At 50.9% G+C, this 26,629-nt stretch overlaps 2 protein-coding genes across 2 annotated transcripts; both read right to left on the reverse strand.

Moving 5' to 3' along the window:
• Positions 1-598: 598 nt before the first annotated feature.
• On the reverse strand, positions 599-12,573 carry ppp2r5d (protein phosphatase 2, regulatory subunit B', delta). Its single transcript, XM_056609636.1, has 17 exons — positions 12,418-12,573; positions 11,325-11,393; positions 8,808-8,985; positions 6,518-6,717; positions 6,100-6,210; positions 5,756-5,848; positions 5,499-5,629; positions 5,200-5,259; positions 4,246-4,354; positions 4,096-4,149; positions 3,667-3,837; positions 3,095-3,222; positions 2,709-2,810; positions 2,440-2,512; positions 2,116-2,163; positions 1,312-1,422; positions 599-1,003 (listed from the first exon to the last, which is right to left on the reverse strand). Exons 1-17 carry the CDS (start codon positions 12,553-12,555, stop codon positions 866-868), a joined length of 1,914 nt encoding a protein of 637 aa, XP_056465611.1. The 5' UTR covers positions 12,556-12,573; the 3' UTR covers positions 599-865.
• Positions 12,574-13,190: 617 nt separating this feature from the next.
• znf318 (zinc finger protein 318) lies at positions 13,191-26,611 on the reverse strand. The gene is made up of 12 exons (XM_056609909.1): positions 24,922-26,611; positions 24,276-24,397; positions 23,095-23,575; positions 21,780-22,866; positions 21,258-21,349; positions 20,765-20,864; positions 20,323-20,570; positions 19,061-19,246; positions 18,820-18,910; positions 18,115-18,233; positions 13,669-17,797; positions 13,191-13,637 (listed from the first exon to the last, which is right to left on the reverse strand). The coding sequence occupies exons 1-11, from the start codon at positions 25,195-25,197 to the stop codon at positions 14,411-14,413; spliced, it is 6,189 nt and encodes a 2,062-aa protein (XP_056465884.1). The 5' UTR covers positions 25,198-26,611; the 3' UTR covers positions 13,191-13,637; positions 13,669-14,410.
• Positions 26,612-26,629: the final 18 nt, after the last annotated feature.

The raw sequence follows: 26,629 nt of genomic DNA on the forward strand, positions 1-26,629 counted from the left end.
CATCATCTAGCCCCAGCTAAGCCCATCCCTCTACTGAGGGAGGGGGAGGAGTTGTGAGTTTTACCTTCTGTCCTGGCTGCTGACTGACTCGGCCACCTCAACATGTGACCACCGGGAACCAATCAGAACCAGGACAGACTGAAGACCCCTGACCCAATAGCACCTCAACTCCAAACCGGTTCCAACAGGAACCCGGACCGACGTGGACCTGCGTGGGACATCACTTCCTCCCAACATTAACATCAGAGACAAAACAGGATGTTAACAATCGCAGTTTCTGATTGGCTGATATCACTAGGAGGAGGAGGAGGAGGAGAGTCTGGGGCCCCAGAAGGACCGGGGACGCAGGCTCTGGGATGCTGTTGCCTAGGCAACAGTGCCAAGGTTAAAGTGCATAGACCAGCCAGAGGAGGAGAACCGGACCTGGAAACAGTCGCCACGACGACCGGGAGGATGCTGGCCTTCATGTGTCAGACCCAGACCCCTGCTGCGGGCGTGCATGCACGTGCACTCCTGTGTGTGTGTGTGTGTGTGTGTGTGTGTGTGTGTGTGTGTGTGTGTGTGTGTGTGTGTGTGTGTGTGTGTGGCGGAGGGACGAGGTTGTGGAGCGGGAGGCAGGGGGGCAGGGTTCTTTCGAAGGCAGAGAGATGATTGGCTAGCTGAAGAGAGAAGGCGACTGATTGGCTGAGGATGTAGAGAGGCGGGCAGCGCAGTGAAGTTTTCCGTGAAGCTTCCTGTCGGGGGTGGAGCCCAGCGAGCGCACTGTTCCTGGCCTAGCGTCTCCCGGGGCAACCTCACCGCGATGCCCCTTCCCCCGGGAGAGCGGTGGGCGGAGTCACGCTCAGGTGGGCCCGCCTCCTTGGCGTCAGAGGGCCTCCTGATTGGCTGTGAGGTACTCCTCGGCCCTCTTGTGCGCCTCCAGGGCCTTGATGGTGTAGACGTCCTGCGGCAGCTCCGACTTCCTCCTCGTCAGGACCTTCTCCTTCCTCATGTCCTTCATGCCCTGGAAGGGGGGGGGGGGGGGAGAGGGAGGTGATTATGTTTGGGGAACGTGTGATTTCTTTGTGTGTGTGTTTCTGCATTGTGTGTATGTGTGTGTAATGCGGTGTATTATAGACTATAATACACACACACACATGATAAACACACTATAAATTATAATGTGTTGAGTGTGTATTTGTATGTGTGTGTCTGTGTATCCTGTGGTGTGTGTGTGTGTGTGCCTGTATCCTGTGGTGTGTGTGTGTGTGTGTGTGTGTGTGTGTATCCTGTGGTTTGTGTGTGTGTGTGTGTGTGTGTGTGCGTGTGTACCTGTGTAGCTTCACTCTCCACCGTCCTCTTCAGCAGCTGGATATCCTCGGCGGTCGGAGTCTCCGTCTCCATGGAGAACAGAGGGATGCTGCCCTCACTGTACACCATGCACTACACCCACACACACACACACACACACACACACACACACACACACACACACACACACACACACACACACACACACACACACACACACATTATAGACAACATAACACACACACACACACACACACACACACACATTATAGACAACATAACACACACACACACACACATTATAAACACATTATGCACACACCAGAATACACACACACATTATAGACACACCATAACACACACACATTAAACATGTATTATATGCACACACATACACACACGAATATACACACACACACACACACACACACACACACATTATAAACACACACACACACAAACACACATTATACACACACCATAACACACACACACACACATTATTAACAGAAACATTATACACAAATTATATGCACACACAAACACACCCACACGATAATACACACACACATTATACACACACAGACACAAACACGCACATATATATATTGTATAGACACATACACATTATGTGCACACACACGGGAGATGAGAATGATACATGATTCACATTCTTGCCATCTCTAAACAATAATGTAAATATGTAAATAATGTTAATAATATCAAAACACATTAAATATAATATCGGTGATGAGATTTACAGTAATAACCATAGCAACACTAACTATCTCGTTAACTAATGAGTAGTTCAGTATCAGAACGCACCTCTTCCTGGGGGTGGAGCCCCGGGCGAAGGGGGTGGAGCCTGTTGCTCTGGAGGAAAATAAAACAGTTCAGAAAAGTATTATATACAGCTCTGATTGGCTCTCACACAACAAGATGGAGAGGAGGGGGGGTGATGAGAGGAGGGGGGAGGGGGGAGGAGAGAGGAGAGAGGAGGTGAGGGAGGAGAGGAGAGGGGAAAGGAGAGGGGAGAGGATAGGAAAGGAGGAGGGAGAGAGGAGAGTAGGTGAGTGCAAGAGAAGGTGGGAGGAGAGGAGGGCGGAGGAGAGGAGAGGATAGGGGGAGGTGGGGGGAGAGAGGAGGTACCTGGGGGTTTTGGCGGGCTAACAGCTCGATCTTGCTCCAGATATCTTCTCTCTCCTTCAGCTTGTACTTCTCCCTGGAACACACACGCACACTCTCTTTTACATTACCGTTACACAATGTTTTACATTTGTACTATTGTGTGTGTGACAGTGTGTGTGTGCTGCTGTGTGTGTGTATGTATAGGTGCCTGTGTGTGTGTGTGTGTGTGTGTGTGTGTGTGTGTGTGTGTGTGTGTGTGTGTGTGTGTGTGTGTGTGTGTGTGTGTGTACCTCTGTTTCTCAGCCTTGTACTGCTGGGTGCAGTCATCAAACAGTTTCTGGTTCATCTCCATGAAGAGCTTCAGGGCGTTGTATATCAGACCATGGATGGTCCTAACACACACACACACACACACACACACACACACACACACACACACACACACACACACACACACACACACACACACACACACACACACACACACACACACACACACACACACACACACACACAGCATTCCATATGTTGCCATGTATACAATAGCAAAAGTAAACTGTTTATTTGATTTAGCATAGTATGTGTGTGTTAGTCTGTGTGTGAGTCTATTTGTGAGTGCATGTGTGTGCGTGCGCGTGTTTGTTTATGTGTGTGTTGTGTTACAGTGTGTGTGTACTTGTTCCAGTGGCTCTTGGAGTTCTTGTAGAGCGCGGGGAACATGATGGGGAGGATCTTGGCCGCGTTGTCGCTGATCAGACTCATGATGTACTCGTTGTTCCAGTAGTACAGAGCCCGCTCAGCCACCTACACACACACCTCATAATCATCATCACCTTCATCGTCATCATCAGCCCGCTCCGCCACCTACTCATGCACACCTTCATCACCACGTCATCAACATCATCACCACTTTCATCATCATCATCATCCCTTCATCATCTTTATTGTTATCATCATCATCATAATCACCACCAACAACACCGTCATTATCATCAGCACCAGCACCAACACCAGTGTGGGTGTGGTTACCTTAAGTATGGGTGTGATGGTCTGACATGTGTGTGTGGTTACCTGAAGTAGGGGTGTGGTTATCTAACATGAGTGAGTGTGGAAATCTAAAGGAGTGTTTTACATCACGTGACCTGTGGTGCGGGCGTGGTTACCCGTGGTGTGGGCGTGGTTACCTGTGATGTGGCCAGGGTTACTGTATGGATGGGCGTGGTTTCTTGTGGGGGTTGGCGTGTTTACCTGGAAGTGAGGGCTGGACACACACTTGGCCAGCTGTCTGAAGAGCGGCTCCTGGACCTTGAGGAACTCTGAGGGCTCGATGACGTCCAGGATCTCCTCCAGCTCGTTGAGGAACATCACCTCCTTAGGACTGTGGGTCTTAGGCCAGAACTTCAGCAGGCCAATGATCACCTGGGGGGGAGAGGGGGGGGGGCAGAGAGGTAGTATATATAAGAGCTGTTCTGCTGCTGGTCAGGGTGGGGGTCAGTGTGTGGGTCAGGGTGGGGGTCAGTGTAGGGGTCAGCGTGGGGGTCAGCGTGGGGGTCAGTTTGGGGTCAGGGTGGGGGTCAGCGTGGGGGTCAGCGTGTGGGTCAGTGTGGGGGTCAGTGTAGGGGTCAGCGTGGGGGTCAGTTTTGGGGTCAGCGTGTTGACCTCTGACCCTGAACTCACGGGCTCTGTTAGGCTGCTGTCCTTCTCCAGGAACTGGACCACGCAGTAGGCCAGCTGGTCAGGAGAGGGAAGAGTCACAGTCAGTAAAACAGATCTACAGGCACTGGGAACCAGCTACTGGGTGACCGCTGGTGACCTTTGACCTCTGACCTGGGGGTGGTACACGCTGAGCGACTTGACCTTGTGGAGCGGGAGCAGAACGCGGATCAGGAACATCTTATGCTCCTCTTTCAGAGGGAGAGCAAAACCATTGATGATACTGGGGGCGAGAGAGAGAGAGAGAGAGAGAGAGAGAGAGAGAGAGAGAGAGAGAGAGAGAGAGAGACAGGTAAATAGAGAGAGAGAGAGAGAGAGAGAGAGAGAGAGAGAGAGAGAGAGAGAGAGAGAGAGAGAGAGAGAGAGAGAGAGAGAGAGAGAGAGAGGAAGTGGGAGAGAGAGAGGAGGCGGGAGAGTACACATAAAGAAAGCAAGAACAAGTTAGATATATGCATGTATGAATATATATACACCGTATTAATATATTATTATCTGTAACTATGTGGGATCTCTATCTTTCTCTGTGTATCTCTAACTATCTATGTGCATCTATGACTTGCTCTGTTTATCTATAACTATCTCTGTGTATCTATAAGTATCTATGTGTATCTATAACCATCTCTTTTTATCTATAACTATCTCGGTGTATCTATAACTATCTCAGAGTATCTATAAGTATCTATGTGTATCTATAACTATCTCTGTGTATCTATAACTATCTCAGTGTATCTATAACTATCTCAGAGTATCTATAACTATCTCTGTGTATCTATAACTATCTCAGTGTATCTATAACTATCTCAGTGTATCTATAACTATCTCAGTGTATCTATAACTATCTCAGAGTATCTATAATTATCTATGTGTATCTATAACTATCTCTGTGTATCTATAACTATCTCTGTGTATCTATAACTATCTCAGTGTATCTATAATTATCTCAGTGTATCTATAACTATCTCAGTGTATCTATAACTATCTCAGTGTATATAACTACCTCAGTGTATCTATAACTATCTCTCTGTGTATATATAACTACATTCAGATGTATATTCCATATTCTTTTACCTCCCCAGGATCTCCAGAAGCTCTGCGATCCCGTTGTGGTGTTCGGTCTCGTAGATGAACCTGAAACACACAACAGCTGTGGTGGGTCTGCTGGTGGACCAGCAGCAGGTTTGGTGCTGTGGGATGGTAGGTGGGTAGGTGGGGTAGGTGGGGTTGGGAAGGTGTGGTAGGTGGGGTAGGTGGGGTAGGTGTGGTAGGTGGGGTTAGGTAGGTATGGGGTGTGGTAGGTAGTAGTAGGTTTATTAGGTGTGGTGGTAGGTGTGGTAGGTGGTGTAGCTGGGGTAGGTGGTGTTGTGAACCTGTAGAAGATGTTGTTGATCTGCCGGCGGACGTAGGCCCTCAGGCCCAGGAACTTCCCGTAGATGCGATGGAGGATGGTCTTCAGGAAGTCTCTCTCCCGGGGGTCCTCGCTGTCAAACAGCTCCAGCAGCTACGCACACACACACGCACGCACAAACACGCACGCACACACACACAGGTTAGGCTCCTGTTCTTTCCACAGGTCAGAGGTCAATGGTTGATGCTCAGTGGTTAGGGGTCGGAGGTCAGTACTTACCGACATAACAAACTTCTGGTCAATGTATTTTTTGGCAACGTTGGGCTGGAAGTCTGGAGACTCCAGAAACCGCAGGAAGAACTCATAGACCAGCTGGAGAGAGAGAGAGAGAGAGAGAGAGAGAGAGAGAGAGAGAGAGAGAGAGAGAGAGAGAGAGAGAGAGAGAGAGAGAGAGAGAGAGAGAGAGAGAGAGGTCAGGACATCTTCCTCCAGGAGGCCTACAGAAGGACTGTGGACATGGGGGTCCCAACCCAGAACCTTTCAGAAGGGCTGGACCCCCTAGCCACTAGAACCCCCAGAGTCCTCCCTGGTCCTGGTGTTGCGGGTGCAGTACCGGGTCCTACCTGCAGGTGGGGCCAGGCGGCCTCCAGGGTGGGCTCGTCCTCCTCCGGGTCGAACTCGGCCCCGGTGGGGTTGGAGGAGGGGGGCAGGGTCCGGAACAGGTTGATGGAGAACTGGACCGGACACAGCACAATCAGTGTGTGTGTGTGTGCGTGTGTGTGAACATTTCTGTGGTTGTTCTGCTGTGTCATGAAATTATTTTCTAAACTTGCTGTTGTCCCCGAAGAAAGAGTTTAACACTGTCACAATAACTGTATGGATGCCTGTGTCCGTGTGTGTGTGTGTCTGTGTGTGTGTGTGTGTGTGTGTGTGTGTTTGTGTGCGTGCATGCTCTCATGTGCACGTGTGTATGCGTGCGTGCGTGTGGTGTATCCATAGGCCGTGTGTGTGCAGCGTGTGGGTTGTGTGCGTGCGCGTTACCATGAAGACGCCCTCGGGGTAGATGCTCTCGGTGACCACGTCGCTGTTGTGCGTGATGTACTCCACCATCTCGTTAAGCCCCGCCCGCTTGACCTCCTTGAACTTGAGGTCGCTGAGCGGGTCGCTCACAAAGTCGAACAGGACGCAGCACTGACGCAGCTTCTGGACAAACAGCTCCTCGCGGTCCACCAGCGGCGCGTCTAGGACGGGGGGGGGGGGGGACAGGGGACGGGGGACATGAGACCGGGACATGGGACACTAACCAGGACAGGGGACACCGACCCCAGGACAGACAGACCTGCCAGGCTTTCAGATTGCATATCTTCTCTCGGTATCACAGCACTTTGCAGCATGAGTTAAGATAAGGGTAATGGAAACAGCCCCCGTGGCTCGGCCCATCATGAGACCAGGCTTGCCCCCGAGGCCCAGCCCCGCCTCCCTGACCCCCAGGGGTCCAGAGACCACTGAGCCCTCGCCTGACGAGACACACTAAACTTAAGACCAGACTAGAGACCAGACAAGGGAAAAGAGAGACCAGAGACCAGTCTAGGGTCCAGAATGAAGATCAGAGATCAGAGACAGAATGGTCTGGGCTCTAGTCTGGTCTCAAGTCTAGAGACCAGACTAGAGACAACCCAGAGAGAGACCAGACTAGAGACCAAGATACCAGGGAGGCTCAGAACCGTTAGTGTGGGTGCTGAGACTCCAAACTCTCACACAGCAGACAGAAGGCCGTCTCAGGCCAGATGGTTGATGGGTGAACATCTCACTTAATATTGTTCAAGGTCTAAAAAAAGATCTGGTGTCCGATTTGTACACTCAGCTGTTCCTTGTTAGAGGAGAGAACGCTAACACGACCGAGGCTCGATAGGGTCTCTCTCCTTAGGTTCTCCCTCCCTAGAGTCTCTCTCGTTAGGGTCCCTCTCCTTAAGGGTCTCTCATTAGGTTCTCACTCCTTAGGGTCTCTCTCCTTAAGGGTCTCTCCTTAGGGTCTCTCCTTAGGGTCTCTCTCGTTAGGGTCTAGGGTCCATCTCCTTAGGGTCTCTCTTTAAGGTCTCTCTCCTTAGGGTCTCTCTCATCAGGGTCTCTCTCGATAGGGTCTCTCTCGTTAGGGTCTCTCTCGTTAGGGTCTCTCTCGTTAGGGTCTCTCTCGTTAGGGTCTCTCCTTTGGGGGATCTCTTTTGTTAGGGTCTCTCGTCAGGGTCTCTCTCGTTAGGGTCTCTCGTTAGGGTCTCTCTCCTCAGGGTCTCTCTCGTTAGGATCTCTCTCGTTAGGGTCACTCTCCTCAGGTTCTCTCTCGTTAGGGTCTCTCTCCTCCGGGTCTCTCTCGTTAGGGTCTCTCTCCTCAGGGTCTCTCGTTAGGGTCTCTCTCGTTAGGGTCTCTTTCGTTAGGGTCTCTCGTTAGGGTCTCTCTCGTTAGGGTCACTTGTCATGGCCAGCCTCCATCTGTGATCAAAGTAGCTGAGCATGTGACCTTTGATGTGATCTTATCCATCATTTCAGGTGTTCATTACTCTACACCGTCTTGTCTTCCAGACTTCTTGTACTTTGTGCATTATGTTAGTGTACGTTAGGCCAACCGTTATATTTGTGAAGTGTAATTGTATATTTGGGATCCAGTGCAGTAAGAGTAGAATAGCAGGACCATGGAGGGTATAATTTATATTCAGAAGGTTATGTTAGTGCGTTAGTGCAGCATTTTGGGATTTTAGTATAGTGGATCTTTGAGGGGTGTTGGTTTCTCTGTTCTTTATAGTTTATGAGTATAGTGTATTTAGTAGTATATGTATAGAATACGAGTAGTAGTAGTAGTTATTTTAGTAGTATTGGTAGTACCTTTGATGGCCGGTAGTTTCTGCAGCTCTCAGTTCTTGGTGAGGTAGTATAGTATAACATAGTGTAGTATAGTATAGTGTAATATAGTATAGGGTAGTTTAGTATTGTGTAGTACTGTAGTAACTTTTAGAGCGGGTAGTTTGTGCAGCTCGCGGTTCTTGGAGAGGTAGTATAGTATATTCTAGTATAGTGTAGTATATTATAGTTTAGTACTGTAGTACCTTTGAGGGCGGGTAGTTTCTGCAGCTCGCGGTTCTTGGAGAGGTAGTATAGTATAGTATAGTATAGTATAGTATAGTATAGTATAGTATAGTATAGTCTAGTATAGTGTAGTATATTGTAGTAAAGTACTGTAGTACCTTTGAGGGCGGGTAGTTTGTGCAGCTCGCGGTTCTTGGAGAGGTAGTATAGTATAGTATAGTATATAGTATATTATAGTATAGTACTGTAGTACCTTTGAGGGCGGGTAGTTTGTGCAGCTCGCGGTTCTTGGAGAGGCTGAACCGGGAGCTGCTCTGCCGTCGCTCCTTCTTGACGATCTGCGGACCTCCAGAGTATTTGATCTTGTTGAGCTGGGTGGGGGGCGGTGTGGAGGTACCGGGGCGCTTACTGCCACTCTGCTGCTGCTGGGCCTGGGCACACACACACACACAGGCGCACACACACAGGGACACACACACAGAGACACACACACACAGGGACACACACACACAGACACGGACACACGCGCACAGACACACACACACACACACACACACGTGAATGTATACAATACCACCAGGACAGGATCCTACAGACCAGGGGTCTCATTCATAACCGTTGCGTACGCACAAAACGGGGCTGAAATTGGCGTACGTGACTTTCCACGCCAAGGTTGTGATCTATAAAAAACCAACTTGACGGGAAAATGTGCGCAGCCCTAAGCAAACTCTGACCCATGCGTACGCATGGTTTGGAGGAAAAGGAGAATTGGCGACACAGATGGTGTGGTGGTGAACTGAAGTCGGACCGAAGAATTGTAGAGTGAGAAGAACGATTATGTTTTATCATCGCCCTTCATAAATTTAATTTCAACCCGTATCATGCGTTAAATCTATGTAATCAGAATAATTTAAGTCAACTGCGTTATTTCTCAGTTATAACTCCATAAACATCTCCTTAAAATAGAAATAAATAAAAAAATCTCTGTATTTAATCCTGTCACTCCATACTGTCCACTGACGGCGCGACTGCATGGAATAAAGAATCTGTCCAACATGCGTCAATAACATAATATTTTTATGTGACACTGTAAACACATAATTAAATGTCAATTAAATCCCAAGTGTGGAAAACCAAGCCACACTCCTCATCACAATCGTTGTCTGTTACTCTTGATGCTTTTCATGACAAATCAGGCATTAAAAAGGGGTTATGTTCAAGAACATTTTACTTGGGTGATTACAAACTGATTATCCAAGGTGTTCTCGGTCAGTCTTATTACCGTAACCCTATAAATGCAGAGGTGAGCGCCGTGGTAATGCTGCAACATATGGCACGTCTGGCGGACCATGCAAATGGCAGGATTCGGAGGGAGAGGGTTTTTAGGGACCATAACGATTTATTGGTAGGCTACATAAAAATATGTAACTTTATGTCAGACCACTTATTTTTTAATTCTGGGACTGTGCGCTCCTTGCTGCTGACATAGTTCACTGCTGCAGCAACATGTTGCCACTCACTCTGCTTTTTGTTGTTGGCGATCCCAATCCCGTGACCCCGAACAAAACTACTTTTCGGGCCTCCATCTCACCCACAAGTGTCTCCACTTCAACCTCCGTGAAATTTCGCTTTTTTGCTTTTCTCAGTACTTCTGCCATTGTTTCCGACAAGACATAATACTTGCATCTGAGTCTGTTTTATATGCAGATCGAATTCATGAGGTCATTTGCATTGAACATTTATGGTTAAAAAGGGGCGTGTACAGGGCAGAACGTGAAGCTGATTCAGCTGCGCACACTTGTAGGCAGTCTGTGATTTATAAAGAAAAGATTGCGTACGGTGTGCGTACGCAGGGTTTTATAAATCAGAAAAAAAATTGGCGCACACAAAACTTGGCTTTTGGGCGTACGTACACTTTTAGTAGCGATCCCACGCACAGTTTTATAAATGAGACCCCAGGACCTGATCTTCCAGACCAGGACCTGATCTTCCAGACCAGCTGGTCCAGGACTGGATCCCACAGACCAGGACTGGATCCTACAGGCCAGGACCGGGTCCTACAGACCAGGACTGGATCCTTCAGGCCAGGACTGGATCCTACAGACCAGCTTGTCCAGGACCAGATCCTAAAGACCACGAGCAGATCCTACAGACCAGGACCGGATCCTACAGACCAGGACTGGATCCTACAGACCAGGACCGGATTCTCCAGACCAGTTGGTCCAGGACTGGATCCTACAGGCCAGGACCGGGTCCTACAGACCAGGACTGGATCCTACAGGACCGGATCCTACAGACCAGGACCGGATCCTTCAGACCAGGACTGGATCCTACAGGCCAGCTTGTCCAGGACCAGATCCTACAGAGCAGGACCGGATCCTACAGACCAGGACCGGATCCTAAAGACCAGGACTTGATCATACAGACCAGGACCGTGTCCTACAGATCTTCAAAGACAGACATTGCTTACTCTCCCCCAACAAGTTTAGAGTTCAGCTGCTGATTAGTTCAAGTTCAAGTTCAAGTTCAAGTGTACTTTATTGTCAAAAATCTATGTAATATTAATCTGATTAATATTCAATAATAATATTATAGTGATCGTCTTCTCCTTGAAGCCTTGCAGTGAAAAGGAGAGATTGAGAAGGTGCCGCATAATCATATCATGAATCATGTTAAGAAGCACTCACGGTCATTATGCTGTCCATAGGACCTACATGTCAATAGTCCTACATAAGTCATCAAACCAAACACCAACGTTAGATAAACATACCTCGTCTGAGATTTCAGAGCCAACATCCTTGCTGCTCTTGGTGCTGCTTTTGGCCGATTTTGTCGCCTCCTGAAAGGAAAACAGACAAGGGGTGACATCTGTGATGAAGATGTAATGGACTCCAACTCCCAAGATCACCATCTCAAGTCTGGTCTTATTAAATATCTCTGTGTAATACATCGGCTGGGAGACTGCCACCGGGTTAGAATCTTTTCATTTTGTTTAGATAATTACGCCCTTGGTGAATCCAATTAGAGCTTTGGATTTGATTCGGGTTTAATATGTGAAGCCTGATGATCATTGCAGTTCATTAAAGCTAAGGCTGCTCAATAAATGTTTTTCACCGATTGAGATAATGAATGGAACAGTACTCATATTAAAGTTGTCTTTGAGAAAACAACATGGATGTGAAAGAGGGTTCCAATGACCAGATTTAACTTGCTGAAACACACATACACACACACACACACACACACACACACACACACACACACACACACACACACACACACACACACACACACACACACACACACACACACACACAGAGACAGACAGACACAGACAGACAGACAGACAGACAGACAGACAGACAGACAGACAGACAGACAGACAGACAGACAGACAGACAGACAGACAGACCCCGTAGGTCTAGAACTAGGAGGTGACAGCCAGCCCATGCATTATGTAATGACCATCGCAGCGTTTATTCCCGTTGACTTGAGAGCAGCTTGGCTCTCCAACATCTCGCTATGATCGCAGGCTTACTTAAACCCACAACTGGTGGTTTTACATAACATTCACGGTCTGATCCTCACGTTGTCATCACCCGGGAGCGGAACACACACAACATGCTCGGCGCAGGGTCGCTGTGTGTCGGTGCGTCAGAGCGCATCTGTCGGCATCTGTAATCCGTGCAGCCCGGCTAGCCCTGTGAGGTAAAGGCGGACTCTGCTCGTAAGGCCTCTTTGAGTCCAGCTCTCCATCCGTCACAACATGGAGAAAAGTCATTGGCAGCCGGCCAGGCTGGTATGACAGCTGACCCGTCCCCGGCCCCACGCTGGGCAGCGCCTCCCCGGCCCTCGTCTCTTACCTTGTCCTTCTTGGTCTTGTTGGGCATCTTGAGGAATGGGCTTTTCACGGGGAATCCGTGATCCACTTCACCGACACTCGAACGCTGCCGCTCGGCTTCTCCCGGATCCCTGCGTCCTTCCGGAGAGGAGCCGCCCATTGGCTGCGGCGCCGCTCGCCCACCTAGCGACGGACGAGGGGAATTTTCTGATTGGCCGGGAGAGGTCTGGTCTCAGACTCCAGCAGCGACATCATCATCCCAGTTCTGTGGGGTGAGGCTGCGAGATGCTGCGGGTATATTCAGCTCTACCCAGCAACACCCCTACCAGCGTGAGGCTGATTTGTTACCGTCGAGCAGAGACAAACATGTTATTAACATGACTGTCACTGTGTGGACCCTGTCCGGTCAGTCCTGTGGTGGTTGTTTAGGACCAGCTGCATCCATTTGAATCGCATATGTAAATAGTCCCCTTTGGATGAAAACTTGATTGTTGTAGGCCTACAGGACCAGAGGGTGTTGGACGTAATGATGTTGTGTATTTCATTGCGCCGTACAACTTTTACAGAACATATTGGATGTTTAACTCACTTCTGATCTGGATTAGACTCTGGCAACTTCCACCTAAACGGGGCTTTGTCGCTACCTAGTGGCATTGCCAGGTACTACGTGTATACCTATATAAAGATCTATATAAAGTGGTGCAACAGCTCCACACATACAAACAAGCTTCAATATTTGCTCTCGTACTAAAATAACTGTTACCTCTGGTGAACTTTTAGGAACAACGCCACACACACACAGTGGAGTATAATATTATGACAGTACATATTTAACGTCATCTGGTATCAATGAGCTGTTCACACTAATTCTGTGAAGGAATGTCTGGAGCCTGATATGTTCTCCTCATTCTTTATTGAAAAAAAAAAAAAACGTTTGACAAAATACAACTTATCTGAATCATTAAATACACACAAAGTTAAGCAAACGCCCCCATCTGAAGGTTTAATACGATTACCTTCCCGGCCTACCGGTTTCCTGCTGGGGGGGGGACGACCCCATGGACTCCACCCTCGGCTGGTGGTTCTAGTGGTGGTGGTTCTAGTGAACACTAGGGCTGAGACCACACCGGCTGGTAGTGACGCATTGATTCATTATTCTCCTGTAGCCAACGGACATGGTATTGGTCTGTCTCCACTAGGTGTAGGTCAATGTCTTAGCCAACTTAATCATTGTATGTACACCTCTTATCCAACTTTATTATTGTATGTACACCTCTTATCCAACTTTATCATTGTTTGCCTCTCTAAAATGTAAATGCTAGGATTCATCAGCCTCGACTTGGTAACTTTAGCTGGCTACGATTCTCAGGTAATAAAGTGAGCGCAAGTCTAATAACAACAGGAGGGGTCGCTGTGGTCACTAGACTTTATTATTAAACTACAGAAGCATCAACATGTACAGGACAGGTGGTCTGTTAGTCTGGCAGAGCAGGGGGGTGGGATGACATGGCCTGTTTCTATGGTAACATTGTAAGGGGACAATGTTGACACTTCTCAGACACCACAGAAGAGATCTCCGGGGAAAAGGGTTTGGTCCAAACTTTACTAACCAGAACATTCCAACGCAGGACTATGCATTGTATCTGTATCAAAAGACTTTTGTGTAAATGTTTAAAGAGCAAAACAGGACACAAAATGGTAGAGCGATGCGGCGAGTCATGGGTAAAAAATAAAAACAATCCACGAGAAATCAAAGTCAGGATGTTCCCCCGTAGGCAAACAAGCAAGGGGTCACACGAGGAACCGAGATAAGTTAGCTCAACTTGAACAGCACTGGGATCTTTTAAACAAAAAAAATAAAGTCATAAATGTCTGACTGGGACTTCCCTACTCAATTCCATGGTCAGTGTGCTAGCCTGAGAGGCTAGCACACTAGGTTAGCTTGCTAGCTAATTTGAGTTAAACATCAAATCAACATGGTTCTAGAGTCACCCTGAAGAGCCTGGAATCATCGCTCACTCAAAGTTAAAGTCATACTCGAACCCCAGGGACATCATGTCTGAAGGCAGGCCGAGGGTTTCAGTGGTGATAATGTCAGGGGTGTCTGGGTTTTGGGGGGTGTCAACGGGCAACAGCGTCTCCTCCACCTGGGGCTCCACCTGGGGCTCCACCTGGGGCTCCACCTGGGGCTCCACCTGGGGCTCCACCTGGGGCTCCACCTGCGGCTCCACCTGCGGCTCCACCTGCGGCTCGAGATTGGTGCCAGTCTCTGGCCCTTCCGAGTTGGATGCTGCCTCTTCGCTTTCGAGGCCGGACTCCGATCCGGACTCACACTGGCTCCGCTGCCGGCGGGTCTGGTAGCGGGTTTGGGAGCGCGTCTGTCGGACAGGGCGGGAGGCCGGAGAGGTCTTCTTGGCTTGCGGAGACGTTCGGCTCTTAGTTTTAGGAGTTTTCGGGGACTCTGACAGGGTGGTCGGAGCTGTGGTCAGCTCCAGATCTTCATCCTGGCCGTGCAGACTTGGCAGCAGATCCAGTTGTCCAAACTGTGGTTCAACTTGGGTCTCTGAAGCAAGAAGGGTTTGGGGTTCTGGTTGTGGGTCGGGATGGGTCTGGGATAGTAGTTGTACTTGCGGTTGGGTCTGTGGTATCGTTTCAGATTGGATCTGGGATACTGGGGGTACTTGGGAATGGGTCTGGGGTATGGGGTCAGGCTGGTCCTGTGGGGTAAGTTGTACATGGGGTTTTGTCTGGGGTGCTGGCTCAGACTGGACCTGTAGTTCTTGATGGACCTCTGGTAATGGGTCAGGCTGGATCTGTAGTACTTGTTGGACCTGTGGGGTTGGGTCAGACTGGATCTGTAGTACTGGTTGGACCTCTGGTATTGGGTCGGACTGGCTCTGTAGTACTGGTTGGAACTGTGGTACTGGCTCCGGTTGGATTTGTAGTACTGGTTGTACTTTGGATCGAGTTGGAGACTCCAAGTCAGGTTGGGGCTGTGGTACTGGTTCGACCTGTGGTATTGGGTCAGGTTGGCTCGTAACTGGTTGTACCCATGGTTGGGCCTCAGGTCTGAGGTCTGGTCGTACCTGTGGTAATGGGTCAGGTTTGTTCTGTGGTACTGGTTTGACCTGTGGTATTGGGTCTGGGTGGGTCTGTGGTACTGGGTCAAGACTGGTCTGAAGTACTGGTTGGGCCTGTGGTATTGGGTCTGGGTGGGTCTGGGGTACTGGGTCAAGACTGGTCTGAAGTACTGGTTGGGCCAGTGGTATTGGGTCTGGGTGGGTCTGGGGTACTGGGTCAAGACTGGTCTGAAGTACTGGTTGGGCCAGTGGTATTGGGTCTGGGAGGGTTTGGGGTACTGGGTCAAGACTAGTCTGAAGTACTGGTTGGGCCTGTGCTATTGGGTCTGGGTGGGTCTGGGGAACTGTGTCAAGACTGGTCTGAAGTACTGGTTGGGCCAGTGGTATTGGGTCTGGGTGGGTCTGTGGTACTTGTTGGACTAGAGGTTGGAGTGCCGGTTTGAGTTCAGTTGTTTTGGGGAGGAAGGACGGGGGAGGCACGGGTTTGGTAATGCTTTGCAGGACCGGCTGCGATGGTTTCATCTTGCCCTCGCCGGTCTTGGTCCCACTGGTCGGGGTCCTGGTGTCTGCGGTCGCTGCTTTGGGGAAGGCGGAGGGGCCAGACTGGCTCACTCCGCTGTAGAAGATGTCGAAGAGGTCCTTGGCCTTGGCTGCCGCCAGGTGGGTCTTGAGTTTCTCCGAGCGGTGTGCTCCGTCGCCGGAGTTCATGAAGGGAGGGGGCTTCACGAAGACGGTCCGCATCTGCTCACTGGCAGGGACCCCTGGGGCCGCCTCGTCAGAATCCACTGCCACCAGCCTCTGGTTCCCTGACATGGGAGGAGGTTGGAACTGGGGAGGAGGCTGGAACTGGGGAGGTGGTTGGAACTGGGGAGGTGGTTGGAACTGGGGAGGTGGTTGGAACTGGGGAGGAGGTTGGAACTGGGGAGGAGGTTGGAACTGGGGAGGAGGTTGGAACTGGGGAGGAGGCTCCACTGGCATTTGCACCGGTATCTGTACTGGCATCTGCACGGGGATCTGCACAGGCATTTGCGGGGGCATTTGCACAGACACCTGAGCTGGTATGTACGCTGGTATGTTCACGGGCATCGGTGCTGGTTCCTGTATGGGTTCATCCTGATCCTCAATCTCCATGGGTACAGGTTCAGACGCCAGTGGGTTGTCTTCAGGTGCTGCAGATTCAGGGGTTTGTGGTCTGATGGAGAGGAAGGCGTTCAGAGGAGCAGGCTTGGCGACGGCGGTGGTTGTCCGGAGGCCAATTGCTGGCGCCGGGAGGTTTGGCCGGATCCTTCCTCGGAGGGCCACCTGGCCCGCCCAAGGCGGCGGCATGGGAGGCTGGCCCGACAGCTTCAGAGCGATCTCCTTGGCGACTGCCATGGACTTGGCAAAAGAGTCCTCCACTGGAATCTTGTCCGCCGGCGTTGGCGCCTCGTCGTCCTTCAGGAACTCTGCGGCGACTCGTTCCGCCTCCTTGGCCAGGACGCTCTCCTTCTTCTTCCAGGTGAATCTGCCAAAGGCAGCCCCAAGGGGGGCTGCCGGAGGGGCCGGGGCTGCTGGCGCCACGGGGGCCGTAGCCGCCGCCGCCTTGGCCGACTCCAGGCTCTGCTTGCGCAGCTTGGCCCTCATGGCGGGACTGGGTCCACACATGATCTTAGGAGGGTCGTAGGGCCTTGGGGGGGGCTCGGGCTTTTTGACCTCTGCCTCCTCCTTGAATTGTCTTTTAACAGGTGTTGTTTTTTCCTTCTCGATCTTGGGCTTGGGCTCCTCCCGCTCGTGCTTGGACCTGGGTTCCGGGTACTTGTTGGGACGGTGCCGGTCCTCGTCGTATCTGGGGCGCTCCTCCCCCCGGCTGGGCCTCGATCGATCCTCGTCTTGGCGGTAGCGGTAGCGGTAATCATCTTCTCTGGAGTGTTTGTATTTTTCCACTTCGTCCCTTTTACCGTATTTCGGCCCGTCGCTCTCGTTGTATTCCCGGCTGTACCGTTGTCGATCGTCCTTCATGGGCCGATGCTTCTCGTCTTCCACCATCTTGCTGAGTGCAGCCTTCTCCTCCTCCCCCTTCCTGGGCGTTTCCACTTTGCTGCTCGACTTGAACTTCTCCTCCACCTCCTCCTTGTTCGGTTTGTACCTCTCTTCTTTCTTCACGTCTTCCCCACGCTTCTGCTCCTTGTCCTTCTTGTCCTTCTTGTGTTTGGACTTCTCCTCCTTATCGTGGTCTCCAGGACCCTCCATGTGCTTGCGCTTCTTCCCAGAGTCCAGGGTGAGCCCGGCCTGCTGCTCGAGGCTCCTCCTCTGCTCGTAGAGAGGTTTATCCATCATGTAGAGCTGGTGGAAGAAGAAGCATCAGAACATTAACAGAAAGGTGCGACCAGCGGCAGAAAAAGAAACAACAAATACACCTTACATTTGCACAATGACAATACTTTCTCTACCTTCATTGAGCAGGAAATGAAAAAGGGAAATGGTGTGAGGGAAAACTTGAAAGAGCCTTAATCGGGAAATAGACTTCCACCTAGAGAGCCTTTGGAGAAGCACGGCTGTATTAATAAGGTGCACCGCAGCAAAAGGTCAAACCAGCGGATAAATCGGATCATCATCTACACAAGCAGCCGGGCCTGTCTCCAGAACACGAGGCCGCCTACCTTGTACTTCTCGTTGTGAGCGTGTGTCGTGACGTGCTCCTCCGCACAGATGGCGTCTCCGTAAAACTCTTTGCACAAGCGGCAGTAGAACCCCCTCACCGGCAGCAGAAACTCTGAGCCTGGAGAGAGGAGGAGTGGAGGAGAACCAGGGGTTAAAGAAACCCAGACCAAGACAAACGGCCAATCGTGTTTACCTGCCGGCCGTCTCCGTGGTCACTTCCTGTTGTGAGAGGAGAAGATTAATGAAGACCACTGGGGTTTAAAAATGAGAGAATATTCAAACATCACATGGCATGATGTGATGTGCGGCTTGCGATTAAGCTATGGAAACCTTCTGGAAGGACACAACAACAACGACACTTGGCCACCGTGTGTCACGGTGAGCCACTTGTTCAGGGGCTTGTGGTCCCGGGCAGCCGTTTACCAGAGCTTATGCGTGATCACGCGTCGCTACAACAACCGAATCGAAGGAACGTTAAGAGAGACAACGGACGGACCGACAGCAGCGCTCCACACACTGATCCCGTTGAGTTCTCATTAAGGCTCAAACTACCGGAGCAGAGGCAAGCCAAAGGACAACCTGGAAGTAAAGGAGTGCTTACAAAATTCATCTGGCCAGGAAGAGTCATCAGTTCAGAATCATCTGGTCACGGAAACACATCAGGGAATTTCAGTAATGGATGGGGAAGGGGAGGGACGGGGTACCTTTAGCCGGCTTGGTGACCTTCTCCCCGGAAGGGATGTTGACGGTTTTGGAGAGAGGGGGGGCCCAGGGTCTGTCGTAGGGGTCTTGAGTCTGGGTTTTGAGAAAAGAGGACACCGTGAGAGCATGTGGCCCACCTAGACGGGTCCAGTCTTAGGTTAGGAATGACATCAAGAAGTACAATATAATCCAGGTCATGCAAGTGAGTTATATATTTTGATTCCTTAGAGAAGTCACACCAACCTTTCTGTGCCCCTTGCCTTGCAAATGTGTGAAATAAACAAACATGGAGCCGGTGGTGACGTTACAGTTTTTGCACCAATGTTCTCCCGAGTCAAAGTACTGAAACTTCTCAGAGGTCTTTGAGGGGGAGGAGCCAGTCGTCTGGGGCGTGTCTTGGTTCGGAGTGGATCTCGCCTCGGCACACTGCTAGGGTAAATGCGAAAAGAGTTTGTCAACGGGACAAAAACACGACGCTAAACACATGGATGCATGTTGCGCGAGCATCAAGAGCATGGCCACATTTAGCGAGCAAACCCAAAATATAGAAGGGTCAAAGAGCCTTACCTTCAAGAGTGCGTCAGTCTTGGAGTCGTGTCAAAATTCCAACGGTTGTCGTTTAGCCCTAGCATTTTTTGGCTAACATTTTGATGGCTTTAAACAACGGTTTATCAGACACTAGCGCTAACAGCTAAATAGAAACACCTTAGAAAGACAAGTGAAAGAGTTTCTAAACTAAACGTAAAATGAACGACTCACATGTTACAAATATGATGAATGATGTAAAAACAAGGACCTTTAAAATAAGCTTCAAATTAAGTTAATCATTTACAATTGCAACATGAGCAGAAAGTCTGTCGTACCGCTCTTGTGGAATACACTGGTTTGTCACTCATACTGCATCCATTGTTGATTACTAGTTAAAAATGGACAGTCAGGTTCAGAACCAGCACTCAGACCTGTATCCTGTTAGCTCATGTCGGTTCACTACCACGGCGAGGACCAGGACATGGATGTAGCATGCAGACGTACATAAACAACATCTATCGAGGCGCCGAGAATTAACACACTTTGACACATTTTAACGCAAGCTCTGAAAAACTAAATAAAATCATGCAATGGAATTATGGAAATATTCATTTCATTTTAAGCTTACATATCAAATCATCAATTCACTAAATGCCACTTAATTAGGCGTCCTGAGTACAGTGTCATGGACAGGAGAGGACTGGGGTCTGTTCACGCTAGAGTAGACGTTCTAACACATTGAGAGCAGAACCGGACCTCCAGATGATGGCTGGTACCAGTTGACTATCTAACCGGACACCACCACTAGGGTCACCAGATAAAACTAGATGTTCACAGTGGAGCTGGACCTCCAGGGGAGGTTAGTAGCGTACACCAGCTAACAAAGAGTACATCGTCAACACACGGGCGTCAGGACTGATTCTACCACACAGGGTCCCAGTGCCTGCGTGTTGTCATCACTGTCCTGAACTCCGTACCTTGTCAGCGGGGCCCCCCTCGGGGCCGGTCTTGTCCGCGGCCGGGGCCCGGCGGGGGCGGTCCGAGGGGTCCAGCCCCAGGATGAGGGCCACCTTGTCGATCTCGGTGCGTTTCCTCTCGGCCGCCTCGTGCTCCAGACGCAGCTCGGAGATCTGTCGCATGACGCTCTCCTGCAGCCCGCTGATCTCACACAGCAGGGGGTCCTTGTGGCCGTCCTTCTCCCGCCGCTTCTTCCTCAGCAGCTCGCCTGAACACACACACACACACACACACACACACGCGTCATTAAGGAGCAAGCAGGGGTTTAGGGGGCATCTTGCTCTAGGAAGCCTCTGGACATTTGGGTTCAAACCCACAACCTTTTGGTTCTGTAAATCAAACCCCCCTAACCACTAGACTATCATGCCCCAGAGCCGCCCCCAGCCTCTACCCAGCATGCACCTTGCTGTTTGCGGAGGCTCTCGAGCTCCTTCATCAGACACTCCTTCTTCTTCATGCGGACCTCCCTCTCCTGGAGCAGTTTCTCCCGCTCCTCCAGCACCTGGAGAGAGACACACGCACACCATTATAAAACATGACCCCCGGGATGGGGAGAGGCTCCAGAGAGAGGCCTCACTCCCACGAGGCAAAACCATCAACACCGCAGAGGTTGGACCGATGACATCATCGGCCCGTGGTCCTCCTTCTCAGATTGGGACCTAAGAGTAATAAAATTGGCTGCCGGCCCCATATAAGAGAGCTGAACCCAAACCAGACACGGCCGGCTCATCCCAGTGGAACGTTATATGAGTCATGTCTGGTAATTCACTCGCTGTGATGTCACGGGTCATGATGTCATGCTGCACGAGTCACGACGTCATGCATCATGAGGTCACGAGGTCATGACTAATGACGTTGTGTCCCCTGTCGTCCCGGGGGGGGGGGGGGGGGTTACCTTCTGTTTCTGGCTCTCGTTGTTCTTCTCCTCTGACAGGACCTTGCTGCACCGCTCGCGCTCCTTCGACATCTCCAGCCTCTTCAGCGACGCTGCAGAAGGACCCAGGTGTTCATTATGTATTACAATTAGGGCTGAACAAATGGGCAAATTACGGAATACCGATTATTTCAACAAAAATTGTGATGTACTATGCAATTCTTCTTTTGCTAGTTCCTTATATTCTGTATAAATCACTAAACAAGGATAAATCATTCTATAGTATGAACAACACAACATTAGAAGCAGTCAACGTATAAACTGCTCTTTCCTTTAGAACAGGCCTATGTGTCCCGATAAATGTATATTTTAACATCTTGATTTAACTATTGAATCGTAAAATAAAAATGAATACGAAACTTGCTGATCTCGCAGCCTTTGCGATTTGCACATCATGTTCTATCACATCGCTATATCGGTTTGGATTCGATTAATCATTCTGCCCTGATTAAAACACGTGAGGTGTGTGACCCCGATACTCACTCAGATCGGGCTGCACCAGCGTGTTGAAGGGCCGCTCGTAGGGGGGGGGCCCTGGGTAGTCCTGGGGCATGCCGGGGGGGGGGTACATGGGGGGCCACTGCTGGGGCATGTAGGGCATGTAGCTGCCGTACTGGCCGTAGGCGTGGGGGGGGTAGCTCTGGGGGGGCGCCATGCCGTAGGGGGGGGCCGCAGGGGGCGCGGGCGGGGGGCCGGGCTCTGGGGCCAGGGCGGGGGGGGTCTGCCGCTCCTCCTCCCAGGAGCCCCGCTCGCCCTTCAGCTGCTTGACGGCGCGGGGCCTGGCTGCGGTGGGGGGAGGGGCCTGGTGGCGCCTCCGGCCGGCGGCATCCTCATCGCCGCTGCTCCAGCTGGAGGCGCGGCTCCGGCTGCTGTCCGAGCTGCCGCTGCTGCTGCTGCTCCGCCCCCTCCGGCGCCGGCTCCGCCCACTCGCCCCGCTGCGCTCAGAGCTCCCCGACGAGTAGCGCTGCTGCCGGGTGGGGGTCTTGGGCGGGGGCTTGTTGCCGTGGAGACGCTCCTTGGTGCGGGCGGCCATCTTGCTGATCTCGGTGACCCCCAGGTCCAGCCCGATGGTCTTCAGGAGGCCCTGGATTGCCTGGTACTCCTCGGCCCCCTCTCCCTGCTGGGGGGCCACGGCGGGGTCGCTGTGGGCAGGGCGGCCTTGGGGGGCGGGGGGAGGGTGGGCGTAGGGCTGGGGCTCCCCGTACAGTGCGTCCTCCGTCAGCTCTCCGTAGAGATCGGAGTAGGCCTGCTGCTGCGGGGGGCCCCCCCGCCCAGCCTCGGAGGGCCCCTGGGGCTTGATGTCATCACTGTCCCCGTAAAGGAACTCCTCCTCGTCCTCGATGACGTCCTTGGGTTTGGCCCGGCCCCCCCCGGGATGGACCCCCAGCAGCTGGAGGATCCCAGCCATCTCAGGGTCTAGCCCCACCCGCTGGGCCAGCTGGGGGTCCGCCTTCAGCTCCGCCAGGACGGAGGCCAGGGCCTCGGGCTCCACCCCCTTCACCGCGCTCAGCAGGCGCTGGGCCACCTGGGAGATGTTACCGCCCTCCTGCCCGCTGGGGGAGTCGCTGCTCTGGAGGGCCAATCAGAGGGGAACAGGTGGGTTAATGGGCGGATGGTTAACGAGCAGACAGTTAACAAGCAGGGTCTTAACAAGCAGACGGTTACCGAGCAGAAGGTTAACGAGCAAGGACTTAACAAGCAGATGGTTAACGAGCAGACTCAACAAGCAGAGTCTTAACGAGCAGAGTCTTAACGAGCAGAGCCTTAATGAGGAGATCCTTAAGGGGTGGAGGCTCACCATGCGGGAGGCTGAGTCCTCGGAGCCCAGGCGCTTCTTCAGGATGGACTTGGTGGGCCGGTTCAGCAGCTCCTCCATCTCCTTCCTACGGCGGGCCAGCTCCAGCTCCTGGAACTGCTTCTTGGTGCGGTCGCTGTCCACGCTGTTCCCGCTGCTGCTCCTGCTCCAGCTCCTCCTCGCCCGGCTCCTGCTACGCCCGCGGCTCACCGCACGCCCAGCGCTCCGCCCTCTGGACCGGGACCGCGACGGGGACCTGGAGTGGGACCTGGACTTGCTGCGGACCCGACTCTTGCTCCTCCCGCGGCTCTTGCTACGTGCGCGGCTTTTGCTTCTCCCGCGGCTCTTGCTCCGAGCACGGCTCTTACTACGTGCGCGGCCCCTCTCAGGGGTCTGGCTGTGGCTCCTGGAGCGAGCTCGGCTCTTGCTCCGCCCCCGGCTCTTGGCACGGCTCCGGTCGGGGCTGCGGCTCCGCCCCCTTGGCCTAGGGAAGAGAACACTTTAATGAATGTGTTGTTAGTTTTACTGTGCAAAGAATACTTGGGCCAAAGGTGCACCCTTCATCACCCAGCACAGCCTTAACGAGGTGCTGTACCTGTCATCACAGCCTTAACGAGGTGCTGTACCTGTCATCACAGCCTTAACGAGGTGCTGTACCTGTCATCACAGCCTTAACGAGGTGCTGTACCTGTCATCACAGCCTTAACGAGGTGCTGTACCTGTCATCACAGCCTTAACGAGGTGCTGTACCTGTCATCACAGCCTTAACGAGGTGCTGTACCTGTCATCACAGCCTCAACGAGGTGCTGTACCTGTCATCACAGCCTCAACGAGGTGCTGTGCCTGTCATCACAGCCTTAACGAGGTGCTGTACCTGTCATCACAGCCTTAACGAGGTGCTGTACCTGTCATCACAGCCTTAACGAGGTGCTGTACCTGTCATCACAGCCTTAACGAGGTGCTGTACCTGTCATCACAGCCTTAACGAGGTGCTGTACCTGTCATCACAGCCTTAACGAGGTGCTGTACCTGTCATCACAGCCTTAACGAGGTGCTGTACCGGTCATCACAGCCTTAACGAGGTGCTGTACCTGTCATCACAGCCTTAACGAGGTGCTGTACCTGTCATCACAGCCTTAACGAGGTGCTGTACCTGTCATCACAGCCTTAACGAGGTGCTGTACCTGTCATCTGGGGAGGACAAATGTCGAGAAGTGGGCGGCCCCCCCTTTCCCGTCAGCTCGTTGCCTACGGTGATCACCAGGTTGTGGTCGATGGGGTGACGTCCTCGTGGAGAAGGAGATCTCTGCAACACAAGCCTCCTGTCAGCGACCATCCCAATCTGTCACTATTCCTCTATAAAATATAAGCCAACAGCAACTGTTTAACAAAAAATTAAATTGGCAAATGTTTTGTAAATATTGACTAATATTTACTTGTAGTTCTCTCAATGCAAAGTGGGTTAATGCTTACTCTAAACTTATAGGACACTTGAAACCACCGTACAATAAAATTATAAATAAATAAATATAATTTTTTCATAAAAGAGGTATAGACATTCCGCTCAAGTCTAACAATAATTTGCATGGTGCATTGCGATGTAGATCCAGGACGTGTCTCCTCAGTTGCTCACTCTGAAGAGCAGATCTGACCGTCTATTTTGGTTGTTAACATCAGGTAGCTCTTGATGCTAATGATTACCAGTGTCTACATTACACTGCCGCTACACACGCCCCATTCACCTCCTCGGTACACACAGCTCGGTACATCAACACTACTTTGCCTCAGACATTGTATCCATGTTTGCAAAAACCCTCCTGGTTCCCGTACCTCTCTGGGCGGCCCGCTTCCCCAGTACTCCCCGCCTCGGTGGCTGCCCTGCCCGGGAGAGGGGTACCTCCTCCGGGGCGGGGAGCGCCTGTAGGAGTCGGACGGTTGGCCGCGGTCATGGTAGCCGTGCTGGTGGTACGGGGACCGGGGCCTGCCCCTCTCCTCCCGGTAGGACGGCGGGGAGTAAGACCGTCCCGACGCGTGGCCGAAGGGCGGTCCACGGCCTTCGAACGGCGGCGGGTAGCCTCCTCGGTGCGGGGGGCGACCGCGGTACATTATACCGTCCGAGCCCGAACTATACTGCCTAAAGCTAACGCCTATTGAAGGAACGGTTGATATGGGGTATTCACGGTATCTTGGTTTGCAGCGGGTTGGACGCTTTCATTGAAGTTTCTGCCGAACACAAACCGCTCGGATGTTAATGGCGGCTGTGCTCTTCTTCTTCCGGAGGGACTGCGGACTGAGGAGATTGCCCCCTGCAGGCCAGGACCCCCCACTGCTGGTTAGGACTCCCCTCTGCCGGCCAGGACTTCACCGTGTCATGTTTACAGCCAATACTAGTTCAGACCCAAAACACTAAGCCTGGAACCATGCAATTAATCCAAAGTAATCCACCCTAATTTATTCTGTCAATTTAAACCCTCCCACCCAACCGTGTGTGAAATTCACAATAATTAAAGACAATAACCTTTCAAACCTTTATTTAAATCATAACAAGTACAAATATTTTCCATTCAAAAATAAGGGCTGAATAGGTCAATAATGTTTGAAACAGAAACCCAAGTCACAAGAAATCCTTGTTTAATTACGCCCAATAGTTGTATTACCTACTTGGTAATAAACCAGAATCAGCCAATGCTTCACTAGAGAGGTCCTTTACCTGTCTGCAATCTGCATCCATCTTCAATGGTCGACAGAATCCAAATCAACATGTTGGAAAGATTGTAGATGAGCTGAACCAACACTTGGATTTCAACAGATTTTAAATGAGACATTTTAAAAGAAGTCTAAACACTTAAATCAACTATGAAAATAGAAGTCAAAAACCAAAATAATTGTAGCATGCTCATCTGCACTAATCTCACAACGATTTTGTCTACGGTTTAGGATTTACAGAATACAACATACATCCTCGGAAATACAAGCAGAGTGTGAATGTGTTGATTTGATGGAAAAAACTAACATTTACAACAAGAATTGGTGATTATTATATTTTTATATTTTAAGGTTGGTCATAGTTTATTCTAAAACAGATTAGGATAAGGTCATTCTCATTCGTACCTCTTGGAGGATTTCTGATGCAAAGCCATCCCAACGCGGTCAATAACATAATCAATAACATAAACATAATCAGAAATCAATTAAAACATTTCATTAATTAAGAAGCATAAATTCAGAATTCATTGACCATAAAATAAAAATAGGAGTTAGCCAAGTTTTTATTAAAACAATGATCAACGCATCTAGGCAGAAGCGGCCTTTTATAAATGTGCATCTATGATGATCACTGAGAATCAGACAGGTCTCAGCACACAGTTGCTATGGGGTTACCTGTAGAGACTAACTCACCTTTCAGAGACTCTCCGCTGCACTGAGGATAGAGCACAACAAAGAATAGAGGCGACAACATGACAACAGGAACACATTTCTAACATCCTTACATACAACCTAACAAGTATGAAAAAATTATGGCTTCTTCAATGAATGC

This window comes from Gadus chalcogrammus, chromosome 15, assembly GCF_026213295.1.
Source record: "Gadus chalcogrammus isolate NIFS_2021 chromosome 15, NIFS_Gcha_1.0, whole genome shotgun sequence".
NCBI lineage: Eukaryota > Metazoa > Chordata > Actinopteri > Gadiformes > Gadidae > Gadus > Gadus chalcogrammus.

Excerpts from the sequence above, each read along its gene's own strand:
- ppp2r5d (XM_056609636.1), bottom strand. The coding sequence starts at position 12,555 with ATGGGCGGCTCCTCTCCGGAAGGACGCAGGGATCCGGGAGAAGCCGAG. Across the intron at positions 8,986-11,324 it reads GCTCTGAAATCTCAGACGAG|GCCCAGCAGCAGCAGAGTGG; the intron begins GTATGTTTATCT and ends GTGTGTGCCCAG. Across the intron at positions 1,423-2,115 it reads GGCTCCACCCCCAGGAAGAG|TGCATGGTGTACAGTGAGGG; the intron begins GTGCGTTCTGAT and ends GTGTGGGTGTAG.
- znf318 (XM_056609909.1), bottom strand. The coding sequence starts at position 25,197 with ATGTACCGCGGTCGCCCCCCGCACCGAGGAGGCTACCCGCCGCCGTTC. Across the intron at positions 20,865-21,257 it reads ACGAGAGCCAGAAACAGAAG|GTGCTGGAGGAGCGGGAGAA; the intron begins GTAACCCCCCCC and ends GTCTCTCTCCAG. Across the intron at positions 18,234-18,819 it reads GGTCACCAAGCCGGCTAAAG|GCTCAGAGTTTCTGCTGCCG; the intron begins GTACCCCGTCCC and ends TCCTCTCTCCAG.